This window comes from Schistocerca cancellata, chromosome 1 (assembly GCF_023864275.1).
Source record: "Schistocerca cancellata isolate TAMUIC-IGC-003103 chromosome 1, iqSchCanc2.1, whole genome shotgun sequence".
NCBI classification, from domain to species: domain Eukaryota; kingdom Metazoa; phylum Arthropoda; class Insecta; order Orthoptera; family Acrididae; genus Schistocerca; species Schistocerca cancellata.
The window spans coordinates 380,010,510-380,022,998 of record NC_064626.1 but is presented as its reverse complement, the minus strand read 5'-3'; the positions used below and the strand labels follow the sequence as shown (position 1 = coordinate 380,022,998).

At 41.6% G+C, this 12,489-nt stretch overlaps 1 protein-coding gene across 2 annotated transcripts in view; it reads left to right on the top strand.

Moving 5' to 3' along the window:
• LOC126175046 (E3 ubiquitin-protein ligase sina-like) overlaps positions 1-2,891 on the top strand; it is a 38,560-nt gene extending 35,669 nt beyond the window's left edge. For both annotated transcript variants that reach the window (XM_049921566.1, XM_049921558.1), the window contains exon 6: positions 2,365-2,891. In XM_049921566.1, the coding sequence (XP_049777523.1) occupies positions 2,365-2,560 (196 nt within the window). In that variant the 3' untranslated portion in view covers positions 2,561-2,891. The remainder of the gene's footprint in view (positions 1-2,364) is intronic.
• The last annotated feature ends 9,598 nt before the right edge of the window (positions 2,892-12,489 follow it).

Here is a 12,489-nt window from a genome sequence, read left to right as displayed (position 1 = left end):
ACCAGTGAATATGATCGTGGGAAAGATATGGATTTTGCTAGTGACCAAAACAGCAGGCAATATTGCTGTTGATACATCCATCTACTGGAAGTGTTGCTGTGATGCTGTTAGTGATTGTTGAAAAGAGTTGAAAGTTGTCAGCATTGTCCACCCACTTCATTCACACTGCTTTAAAAACAGCAGCAAACACAACATCCATTTATTACCATATGACAACTGCATTTGTGGTTACAGAATCAGCCTGTTGCCACAGATAACAACAAAAATATACCCATATGCTTGAGCCAAGGCTGAAACCTTTCTTCCAGCTTCTCACAGATAGCAATACTATTAAAGTTTCACTTTCAGAATCCAAAATAGAAGAACCACTTTGTGATGGACTCGTGACCCCTGGACTAGAATACACAGATTTCGTAGTGGTGATTATTATCGTAGAATATTCCTTTCCATCACTACGAAGGGAGAATCACTGCAAAAACTATTCACTCAACAAAGTAAAGTGGAAGTATTGAAAATACTCTAAAGGAAAAAAAAGACTGTGGAGCAGGAGTTGCTGAACTGGAGAGTGACAGCCAGAAGAATGGTTGGAATACCAGAAAATACCAATAAATGCACTATTGAACTGGAAGTATCAAAGAGGAAGATTAGATAAAATATTTTGCTAAAATGGAGCCACCAGTAACTGTTTTGTGGACGGCCTCTTCATCTTTTGTATCAATAGGAATTGATCCTGCGGCTACTGTTGCTTATGATGATGTTGAGTCTTGTAGTGATGGATTAAGTGATGTTTCTTTAGTCAGCAATTTGAACTCAGGTTTATTAGGATTGGGGCTCAAAAGCCCACATTACAGGAATTTTCTGTGATCTCTCCAAACCACTTTAGATGAATGACTAGGTTTCCTTCAACAAAACCAAGGCCATATTCTTCTCCCAGTTGTATGCAACTGAGCTGGCACTTCAAGTCAGTAAAATGTTAACCTCCACCCATGTTTCCTCCTGCCAATGGAAAAATTTGAAACAATGCAATTCCAAGAAGTTCTAAATTACTGTTCTGAGGCACGCTTAATGTTCTGATAATGGAATTTAGTTGAGATGAGATACTATCAGTGCCCAAAGATTCTGGCATTAGTATTGTATTTCCCAAACAGGAAGCTCAGAAACATCTGACTGCCCCACGCCACTGAGTCGTTCCATGTTGTTTGTGCCAAGATTTCACAATTCAGCTGCAGGTGCTCAAGCACCTGTCATACTGTCCTGACATTACACCAATGGATGTCCATAGTTTGGCCTGTTGAAGAAGAAAGCATTAGGCATCTTGTGCAAATGCCGAGGTCACACTGAACATTCCCAAATGCATATTCTTCCAACCAACAGAGTTCTAAGAAACTCTTGCCCTACTGGGAAATACATGTTGAAACACTTGGTGCATGTGTTCGAAGTAAATAAGGAGATGCATTTTCAGGGTATTTATGTTTGTTTTGTCTGAGATAGTAAATGTCGTGTGAAATAATTTCGTTGGGTGGCTTCTCAATCCAATATTAAGTAGAATATATTTTTTGTGACAGAAAAATCACAGTTTTCATGCTAAGAAATACAGTAGATATTAGTTGTACAATTTTTTTCTGATTTTTGTAACAAATGTTGACAAATCTGAAATATTTGTGCACTATAACAGATTGTATCTTCTTCAGTAAAATCACGAATAGTACGTGCCATAATGGGCATGTTACATAAAGTGTTACTGAAATTGTATCTATGCACGAAGTAAAGGAAATTAAACATTTCTCACAAAAAGGTCCAATCATACTACAAAATAATGACACATTTTTTATTATAGAAAAAAAAAAACAAGGTACTGGGTGCTAATTTCAACATTCTGCCATATTTATTTATTTATTTTTCCTTTTGAAATATTGGCAATAGCATTTCAATATGTGCTTTCCACAACTGTCACAAGAAAAGTTCAATGTACTTTAAGACATCATTCAGCCCTGTATAATTATATTTTCTTCAGATTTGGAGTTAAAGTGTTTATCTTAATTATAAAGGATTCTGCTGTAGATTTAGTGCACCTGAAAACTCACAGCAGACATTCCATCTGAAAGGGAGTTTGCTGACTGCTTTGGTAAAGGCTAATGATGGCCCCCATCATTGGCTAACCTAATTGTGTCTGTGAATCACATTTCTTTGAAAGAAAGCAGATTTGTTTCAACTGTTGTTACTAATTAATTGAACAGTTTCCTTTCATATAATTTACACTTTTTTGTGTCTGTCTTAAATATGTATTTGATTATGTCATTCTCCAATTTTTTACCTTCACTCAGTTGTAAGAAAGAAGCTGTAATATTTTTAATTCAATTACAGGTTCAAGTATACAGTGAGGATTTTTCGCCTTGATGGAAGAAAAAGTGTGTCCTATCAAGATATGACATTTCCTGACACACAGAATGTCGACACTATACTTGAATCTGCCAATTGTGCTTGCTGGTGTATGGACTTTGTGCGAAGCTTCATAACAAATGGTGAACTGTGGTGTACAGTTGAAGTTTCCTATTTGTAAGGTTCATGTGATTCTGACTACATAGTAAAGTAACTCAGTCTTTAAAAAATTAACAAAAGAAAGTTGTACCACCTTTTAAGTTAACGTTAAGCTAGGGTGTTTGAGAATAGAGCCAGCTAAAAGACTAAGTATAATATGTATTGTAATAAAAAGAGCTGTGTTCTATATGGTATTTCTGTATGTTGTATATGAATGATTTTCTTATGCATTTGTTATTACTTGAGTTGTCTCACCAATACATTTCTGTCATGTTGCAAGGACCAGAAAATTTATAGCATTTGATGCTAAATTCTATATTATATGTGGCTCAAAGCCATCTGTTGATCAAGAATGTGTGTTATTTTCTCGAGGCATTTTTTGTACATTGAAACTGTTGTAAATGTAGATGGATGTTCAAGCTGAACACAAAGTATTAATGTTGTGACTGAATATTTTGGAATAAATATATTTTATGTGAGAGACAACGTAAAATTTCCTTGACAGTACTAAATATTAATTAGTTTGAAAGATACTGGTGTGACATTGCATGATATATTGTTGCGAACACATCTTGTAAAAGATTGCTAACACAGCTAGTTGACAGCAGCATTCCAGTCTATCCTATCACAGTGATTTCACCTAAGACTTGTTTAGAACAAATTCTTACAAAAGACAGAAATGCATAGCAAATGATATTGCAGTTGAAATTGGTACTGTAAAAGCAAAACATTGCAATGTGGCTGAATCGATGGATCTCAACTTACACTTAATAAATATTATTATTGATCAAAATATAAGAAATCCTCTCAAAAACATGCACTTCTAATATCAATAACTCAAACCAAATACATCAATACAAGCTAATATCGTACTGTTGCAGAATAAATAAGAGGGGCATTTCCCAGTGTTTTGTTACATGTGTGACATTTAAAAGTTTAATAGCTGTAACACACCTTCTAATTTACAAATAAGTATACAGTTAAAATAACCAGTAATCACAAGTTAGAATTTTATTTTAGTAGATAAAATAAATTAGTTTACATCTGTGTGGAAAGTGACTTACAAAATATATGGAAAAAATCATTTTGGTAATTTGAGAAAATCTTCTGAAAATTTGTTGTTTACTAGTAGCCAGAAACTTCCTTTAAGCTTGCATAGTTAGTTTTTGAATCTTTGCATTAATCTAATTTATTAGACATACTTCTTGTGTTTTTGTCAGTGTCTACATACAGTTCTGCAGCGTGTGTTGATAGTCCTTTGTTTGTCTATATAGTGCAATTTTCCACAATCTTTAGTATGGATAGGGACTGTGTTTGCTGTGCGCAGATTCGAGCCGAGTTGGTGATACTTTGCTCTCAGCTCCAGGTTATGTTGGCTTGAGTTACAGAGCTTGAGGCTTGATTGGCGTCACTGTTGTAGACCAGCCGTGAGGATCCAACGGACGCTCAACATGACCCATGAGTCCGCCAATGGGTATGCACTGGTGGACAGCCCAGTTACTGCTCACACTGAGGTTGACCCATGACCCCTGGTCGAGTAGGAACTCATCTCGGGGGCTGGCAGGCTACGAAAGACTTCCTGGGGGGCCGAATATAAGGCCTTCCCAGTTAGTCTGACAAATAGGTTCCAGGTGCTCTGTGTGACTGACACTGTCCCTCAGCCAGATGCAATCACTTGTCCTGTTTCAGAGAAAAATTCTCAGCCTGCAAGATGTGGGCAGTCACAGAGGGTGGAATTATTGGTAGTTGGGGGCCCCAATGTTAGGCGCATTACGGGTCCCATTAAGGACTTGGCTGCCAAGGAGGGGAAGAAAGCCAAAGCCTATTGTACATACTGGGTGGAATCATTTCAAATGTGGAACAAGCCCTTCTGGATCCCATGAAGAGCAAAGGGTGCCACCAACCGCAGGTGATGGCTCACATTGGTACCAGTGATGCTTGTCGCTTTGGGTTGGTAGAGATTCTCTATGATTTGGAGTGGCTATAAGAAGTAGTAAATGCTGCCAATCTTGCTTTCAAGATAAAAGCAGAGCTCACCATTTTCTGCACAGTCAACAGTCCTCTAGTATAGAGACGAGTGGAGGGTCTGTATCAGAGGCACAAATGGTTCTGCAACCATGTAGGCTGCAGATTCCTCAACTTGCACTATAGGAAGGTGGGGTTTCAGGTTCCACTAAATAGATCAGGAGTCCATTACATGCAGGAGGCAACTACATGGTAGGAGAGGCTGTGTGGTGTGGACTGGGTGGTTTTTTAGGTTAGAGTGTCTCGGGGAAACTCAAAATGGTCTTCAGTCTCAAAAGGTGCAGGTCAAACACAGGAAGAACGTAGATCTAGGAACCGTCAGTATAACAGTTGTAAACTGTCGTTGAGGTGTTGGGAAAGTACCAGAGCTCCAAATGCTAATAGAAAGCACTGATGCTAAAATCATTATAGGCTCTGAAGCTGCCTAAAGCCGGAGATAAGTTGAGCTGAAACTTTTGCGAAGGATCTGATGGTGTTCAGAAAGGATAGGCTAAATACAATTGGCAATGGCGTGTTTTTTGCCGTCAGTAGTAGTTTTATCTTGTAGCGAAATTGAAGTAGACAGTTCCTGTGAGTTATTATGAGTAGAGTTCATTCTTGCCAACAGGAATAAAATAATAATTGGATCCTTTTACTTAACTGCCATCTCAGATATACAGACCACAAAGAATACTTACGTCTTATTACAAAAACCTATTCGGCTCCTACGTTATTTGTTGGCATCTCATTTTTGCCTGTTTTCTTATTTGCTTAGTTGCTGAGCTCTTATTCGTTTATGGCTCATGTTATTGTGCTCTCTTTCAGCCATTCTGATTGTTTTGATTTACTCCCAATTGAGAAGTGCTTATTTTGGCATTTCACTTTTGCATATTTCTCATTTTGCTAATAATATAATCCTTAGCTTTTTACAGTTGATTTGATTAACATAGTCTCATGTACTGTTTGTTCATTTCAGCCTGTTCATATTTTGATGTTCTTTAAATACTGTAATAATTATCGGAAGCATTTCTTCCCTTAAACTTGGGTAAAGTATTCTCAATGTAGGATTTGTTCTGTGACACAGGTGTAAGGTTTTGAATATAAATTATATACGAAACTGTGCTTTAAAAGGAATTTATTTTTTCAGTTGTACTACATCAGACGACAATTTTGTGATAGGAGGGAGAAATTTGAGGGGCGAACCCATGGAAATAGTCTTAGTGATCCCCTTTAAAAATAAAAATTTGTGTGACACTGAAAGACGTGAACTGTCGGCACCGAAAATTTATATACATCATCCAGTGTCCCTCATATCTCAAAATTGTCGTCTGATGTAGTACAAACTGAAAAAATAAATTCCATTTAAAGCACAGTTTCGTATATAATTTATATTCAAAACCTTACACCTGTGTCACAGAACAAATTCTACATCGAGAATACTTTACACAAGTTTAAGGGAAGAAATGCTTCCGATAATTGTTACAGTATTTAAAAAACATCAAAATATGAACAGGCTGAAATCAACAAACAGTACATAAGACTATGTTAATCAATATAATCGTAGGAGCTGAATAGGTTTTTGTAATAAGACGTACGTATTCTTTGTGGTCTGTATGTCTGAGATGGCAGTTAAGTAAAAGGATCCAATTATTATTTTATTCCTGTTGGCAAGAATGAACTCTACTCATAACAACTCACAGGAACTGTCTACTTCAATTTCGCTACAAGATAAAACTATTACTAACAGCAACAAACATGGCACTGCCAATTGTATTTAGCCTATTCTTTCTGAACACCATCAGATCCTTCGCAAAAGTTTCGGCTCAACTTATCTCCGGCTTTAGGCAGCTTCAGAGCTTATAATGATTTTAGCATCAGTGCTTTCTATTAGCATTTGGAGCTCTGGTACTTTCCCAACACAGCTACGACAGTTTACAACTGCTATACTGGTGGTGATGTCGATATACCCTTGACACATTAGCGAAAATACAAGTTTAAATCCAGAGGTACGCATAAAACACCATCCGAAATTGTGCTACATGCATCCTCGGAAAATTATTTTGAGCAATTAGTTCATGAGACCACTCAAATAGTAAATGGTTGTGAAAACACACGTGGCCTCATAGCTCCAAATAATCCTGAACTAATAATGAGCACAAATCGGATAGCAGGATTAGTAAACACAGGGGTGTTGTTGTGAGAGTGAATACTTCCAAATCGTCCAAAAATAAACAAAAAATACCTCTTTCAAACAAATTTGCTTGACGCCTTCCTGAGGGACAGTCTCCAATCCTTCCAAATTAACAATGTAATTGTAGACTAGATGTGGCATGAATTCAAAGAAATAGTGTTGACAACAATTAAGAGATTTATACCAAATAAATTAACAAACAATGGAGCTGAATCCCCCATCGTACACAAAACAGGTCAGAACACTGTTGCAGAAACATGAAAAGAGCATGCCAAATTTAAAAGAACACAAAATCCCCAAGACTGGCGATCCTTTATAGAAGCTCAAAATTTAATGTAGACTTCAATTTTAGATGCTGATAATAGTTTCCACAATGAAACTTTTGTCTCAAAGCCTAACAGAAAATCCAAAGAAATTCTGGTCAATGTAAAGTATGCTAACGTTAATACGCAGTCAGTGCCTTCTCTGCGCGATAGCAATGGATACACTTTCAATGACAATACTGCTAAAGCATAGTTACCAAACACAACCTTCAGAAATTACTTCACCAAAGAAGATGAAGTAAATATTCCAGCATTCGAATTGTAGAATTTGGATAATGAACATGATGTTCATAATGTGTAATGACTGTCAACGTTACCAATACGTGTCCATGATATTTATTTATCTACATTATACGGACAGTTACAATTTAAACATTTTGCACCTCAGAACACACTGCTCAAGGTTCAAAGATACTGTTTTTGCTGTGATATTCTTGAGCACAGAAGTCCATAGAGCTTGTGTCCCCAAAGGGCACCTGACCCCCCCCCCCCCCTTTTCAAAGTCATGGAGTGCTGAAGTTGTGTTGCTGTGTGGTGCAGGTCATCTTTGGAGATGCTGTCTAGCTCATACTCGTCTAGATGTCTTGGTCGGTGAAGTGCTCTGCCTGTTGGTGATGTCGGTACTGGCTGAGTAAGTGGTACTGGAGGTGCCATCGTTAGGTCATCTGCTGGTGATTGTACGTGATCCTGTAGTGTGGGTGTAGGCTAATCCTGTGTCCAGTTTTCTGTGTTGTGGTCTGTGATTGACACACGTGTAGATGACAGTGCAGCTGTATCAACTGATTGTGGTATCAGTGTGGAGTGGTATAATGATTGCAACACCATGCTGCTGCCGACCTGTCACTTTTTGTATGTGGCAAATACCACGATCGTTGTGCCATGTAGAGACACTGTGATATCTTTGGGAAGGTAGTGCTAAACATCAACTGTGATGGAAAAGGAGGTTGTGTCGTGGCGTGGGATCAAAGGGGCAGTATTGTTCCCCGGCGTCTCCGCCAAAGTCCATCCTGGCTTCAGTCTATCGATGGACACAGTAGTGGGTTTGTCGGCTAGCATGATTTTGATGCGTTGAGTTCCCATCTTAGTACTTTATACGGTCCACTATACGCTGGGTACAGTGCTGGCTTGCTGGTGTTCGTGCATAGCATTACGTGAGTGCAAGTCTGTAGGTTTTCATGTACAAATACAGTGGGTGTTGTGTGGTGCAACGGTGGTGGGACTCTGATGCTGCTGATCTGTTCTCTGACCAACCGTACAAGGTCTGGGAGGTCCTCATTGCCTTCACTGTTGTCTGTGAGACAAATTCTGCTGGGAGGCTAATCTCTTCACCATAGAGGATCTCTGATAGCGAGGCATATAGATCCTCTTTGTGGGCCTTTCTGATACCCAGTAGCACCCAGGGTAAGGCCTCTGAGCATTCGGTATCATAGCACACCAGTGCTTTTTTCAGTGTGCAGTGCCACTGTTCAACTAGGTAGTTTGACTATGGATGGTAGGCTGTGGTATGGACTCAATGGCAGCCGCAGAGGTGGCTCAGTTCTGTAAACGGTCAATTCAGATTTGTGCCCTGATCGGTTGTTAGCAACTCAGGGCAGCCAATTCTTGTTATTCGTAGGTCGATGAACAATCTCGCCACTGTATCCGCTGATATGACCCTGAAGGGAGCGGCCTCCACCTACCAAGTCATTTGGTCGATGACCAATAGGATATAACTAAACTGTTAGATTCAGGTTGTGACCCCACTAAATCTATATGTGCATGGCAAAAATGGTCCTTCGGGACAGGGAAGCTCCCAAATGGCAGCTGGTTGTGTCATCCTGTCTTTGCCCTCTGGCAAGGAATGCACACTCATGCCAGAGTGGCACAATCCCTCTTCATATTCAGCCAGACATAACGCTCCAAAACTAGTTTCATCGTGGGGCGCACTCCAGTGTGAGTTAAGTTATGCGGCAAGTCAAATATTGTTCGGCCATAGTTGGCAGAGACGAAAGGTCATTGACTCCCCATTGACAGATCGCACCAAACTAGTTTGTTGATCCAGGCAGTGGGCATTGTCATAGTTGTAATCCCATGTCACCGCCTGACAAGAATCGTTCCAGCTCTGTATCTATTGCCTGTGCGTCCACGAGGTTATCGAAATCCAGTTGAGTGGTCATGGCGACTAGGTGGGACAGGTAGTCTGCAACTATACTGTCGGCTCCACACACATGGTGAATGTCTGTTGTGAACTGTGTGATGTGGTCAAAGTGCCTAAACCTGCGTGGTGTGGCATTGGCAGATGGATTCTTTACTGCATCAGCTAACGGTCGATGTTTTATACAGGTAGTAAGTGGTCTCCCTTAAATATTGTCGTGGAAGTAGCGCACCACTTTATACGTGGTCGAAGGTTGACCATTTCCTTTGAGAGTCTGTCAGTTTCCTTGCGAAAAAATGGAGAGGTTGTGTCATCACTGGCACTTCCTGCTGTAATAGAGCACCTATCGGTCGGTCACTCATGTCTGATGTAATGATAAGATGAGCATCCGGTGAAAGTAGTGCGAGTGTGGGCTAGTTGAGTTTTAATGTTGTTAAATGCAGTTTCTATCTCAGCTGTCCATGTTAGCTCCCTCTTCCCCGATGTATTTTTCCCCTGTAGAGCTTCTGTGCTGAAAAGTAGAGTTTCAGGTGCATGGGGTAGGTGTTGTCATTAGAAATTGGCAACACCAAGATATTTACGTAGTTCTTGGTAATTTGTGGCAGGGTACCTGTTAGTAATACGCTCAATTTTTTCCTTTGTGGGCCATATGCCTGTTGCATTGACTAGGTGGCCGACGAATGTGATGCAATGCTGTTGCAGTTGGCATTTGTCAGGATTAATTTCCACCCTGTGTTGTGGCTGCTTGCCATATACTCCACACAGGTGTCATTCGTGTTCCTCTGTGGATTTTGAGAATATAATTAAATCGTGTAAATAGCAGTAACAGTGTGGCACATTGAAAAACGACACATCAATGAATCTTTGCCACGTCTGTGAGGCATTTTTCAACCCAAACGGCATGAATAAGATATAAACTAAATGGAGTGATAATGGCCATTTTGTGAATGTCCTCTGGGGCCATGGGTATTTGGGAGTGTGCTCTTTTACAGACCAGTATGCTAAATATGGTTGCCCCTGCCAACTTGTGTGCAAAATCTTGGATATTCGGGACCAGGTAGCTGTCTATAATCGTTCTGGCATTGAGGTACTAGTAGTTGCCGCATAGGCGCCATGTACCATCTTTCTTGGCCGCTTAGTGATAGGTGATGCCCATGCATCCTGGAGAAATTCTTCAGTGGCTGCTGTGGCCGCTTTTGAGTTTTTGGGGGGCTAAGCAGCGGGGCCAGTGGCATATGGGCAGTTCTGGAGTGGTATTAATTCTGTGGACGGTGCCGTCCATAGCTATGCTAACTGTTTTGTTTGGCAGGTGTGGTCCAGGGGGCAGAATCCTGTTGTCTGATCTGTCCTCAGGGGTGGTAGCCCTGTCAGTGGGTAACTCGCTTGTGAGAGCAGAAACACTGTTGTTATTTGACCCGCCCACTTGAGCATAAACACTGTCGCTGTTCTACTTGCTCGCAAGAGCTGTGTCACCAAGGATAATAGGCACTGTACTAACTGGTGTATCTTTGATAGTGCTTGTACAGTTATCCTGTGGCTCGCGGGTACGCTGGGTCGTCTGTAGTTGCTGCTGGATTCATTGCAATTGGCTGTCCAGTTCGTGATGGCAAGTGCGCAGCTGCTCACTGTCTGTACATGTTTTGTTGTTCTCTTTGCAGATGTTCTCATAGGCCATGATCTTTTTGTGGAGTTTGTCGCATGGAGTAGCACATTGTAATGCAAGATATGCTGCATTCTCCATGTCTAGCGATGGAGGGGGAGGATCTGTGGTGTACAGCAGACTGTCACTGCAGATGCACCCTGTAGGGTGTAGTCCATCGCCTTGCAATAACAGAGTCCTGCGAAGATCCGGGATGAGGCAGTAATGATGGAGCAAGTTCACTCTGAGCACCTTTTCCACCATTTCAACCACAAAGAAAGTCCATGGACATGGTGTGTGGTTGTAACAGTTGCGCACTGTATGCCCATGTGTGTGGCATGTTATGTGCTTTGTATCTCCAGTAGAATTGCGGCTTGTTGTAGGGAGGCGGGCTGATGTGCTTAGACAGTCTGCCGGTGTAGTTTGGGTAGCCGCACAGTTGTCAACAGCGGTGTGCGTTGGCGCCGAATTGCGCGTGAAACCGGTTGTAGCTGCTTGTAGACTTGTTTTGGCTGGGCTGTGTTGTGGCGGCCTAGGTGTTGCCCGTCTCCCGTGTTAGTTTATTTCCTGCAGGAGCTGGGTCCATGCGCCGTGATCATTGTTACGCTGCAGCGGTTGCGGCCTGCAAGGTGGCTGGGGTCCAGTTGCGGAGGGGGGGGGGGGGGGGAGCGAGAGGAGGAGGAGGGGGAAGTTGCAGTGTTTTGCGATGTGTCTGTGGCTGCTGCTGTCCTTGTCTGTTGTGCACTGTATTTGTTGCTGGCATGGGGGTCGTAGGTAGGTGTCCTGACGCTGATCAGTGTCGGGTGGCGTGTCATCCTGTCGGCTTGTTATAGGCATGTTTCAAATGGTGTGTCCGCATGTGCTAGGAGTGCTGTCCGTATTTGCTCTGGGAGCTTGAGTAACCATAATGATCATAGAGCCCGGTCTGGTTGTAGGTTGTTATCAATTTTCAGGGGCAGTTTGGGCCATAACACTGATGGTGTGTCATTGCCCAGCGTCATCTCATTTATGGCAAGGTGCAGTTGTTGCTCCAGTGTGCATGATAATTGTTGCAATATTAATGACTTAACCATCTCATACTTGTGTGCAGTCGGAGTATTTAGTAGCAGATTGCTGACAAGATCTGCATGTTCACTGAGATGGTTGAGAAGGATTAACAGCTTGCTCTGGTCGTCCTCGATCCCTGCTGTCCTCATCATACATTCACATAAAGCAAACCACACAACCACACTTCTAGTGTAGGTTGCAACAAAATAAAATCAAATCATAAGGATGGCTGTAGGTGTTTTATTTTCTCACAACACTTCAGGTGAGTGTGTGAATGGGCAGCGGGTGGAGTTTGATAGATGGCGGGTGGTTCCCATAGTGGTTTTTTTGTGTTGGTCCCACTGTGCTGTCGCCATGCAGTAACACCATAGTGTTGCTCAGACCGACTGTGGTGACCTGATGAGGTATGTCCGCTGTTTGTTGTGCCTGTTGGCTTGGTGTGGTGTGATATTCTGGTTGGAGCTGTGGTCCGTCGTGTAGTGTGGCGGCCGGGTGGTGGCATCATGCTCTTGGAGCAGCGAGTGTCACGGCATGGCTAGTATCTCTGTGCCATCACTTATGTGACACATAGAGGTATTGGTGGACTGCGAGGAAATATAGTTTTGTTGGATAT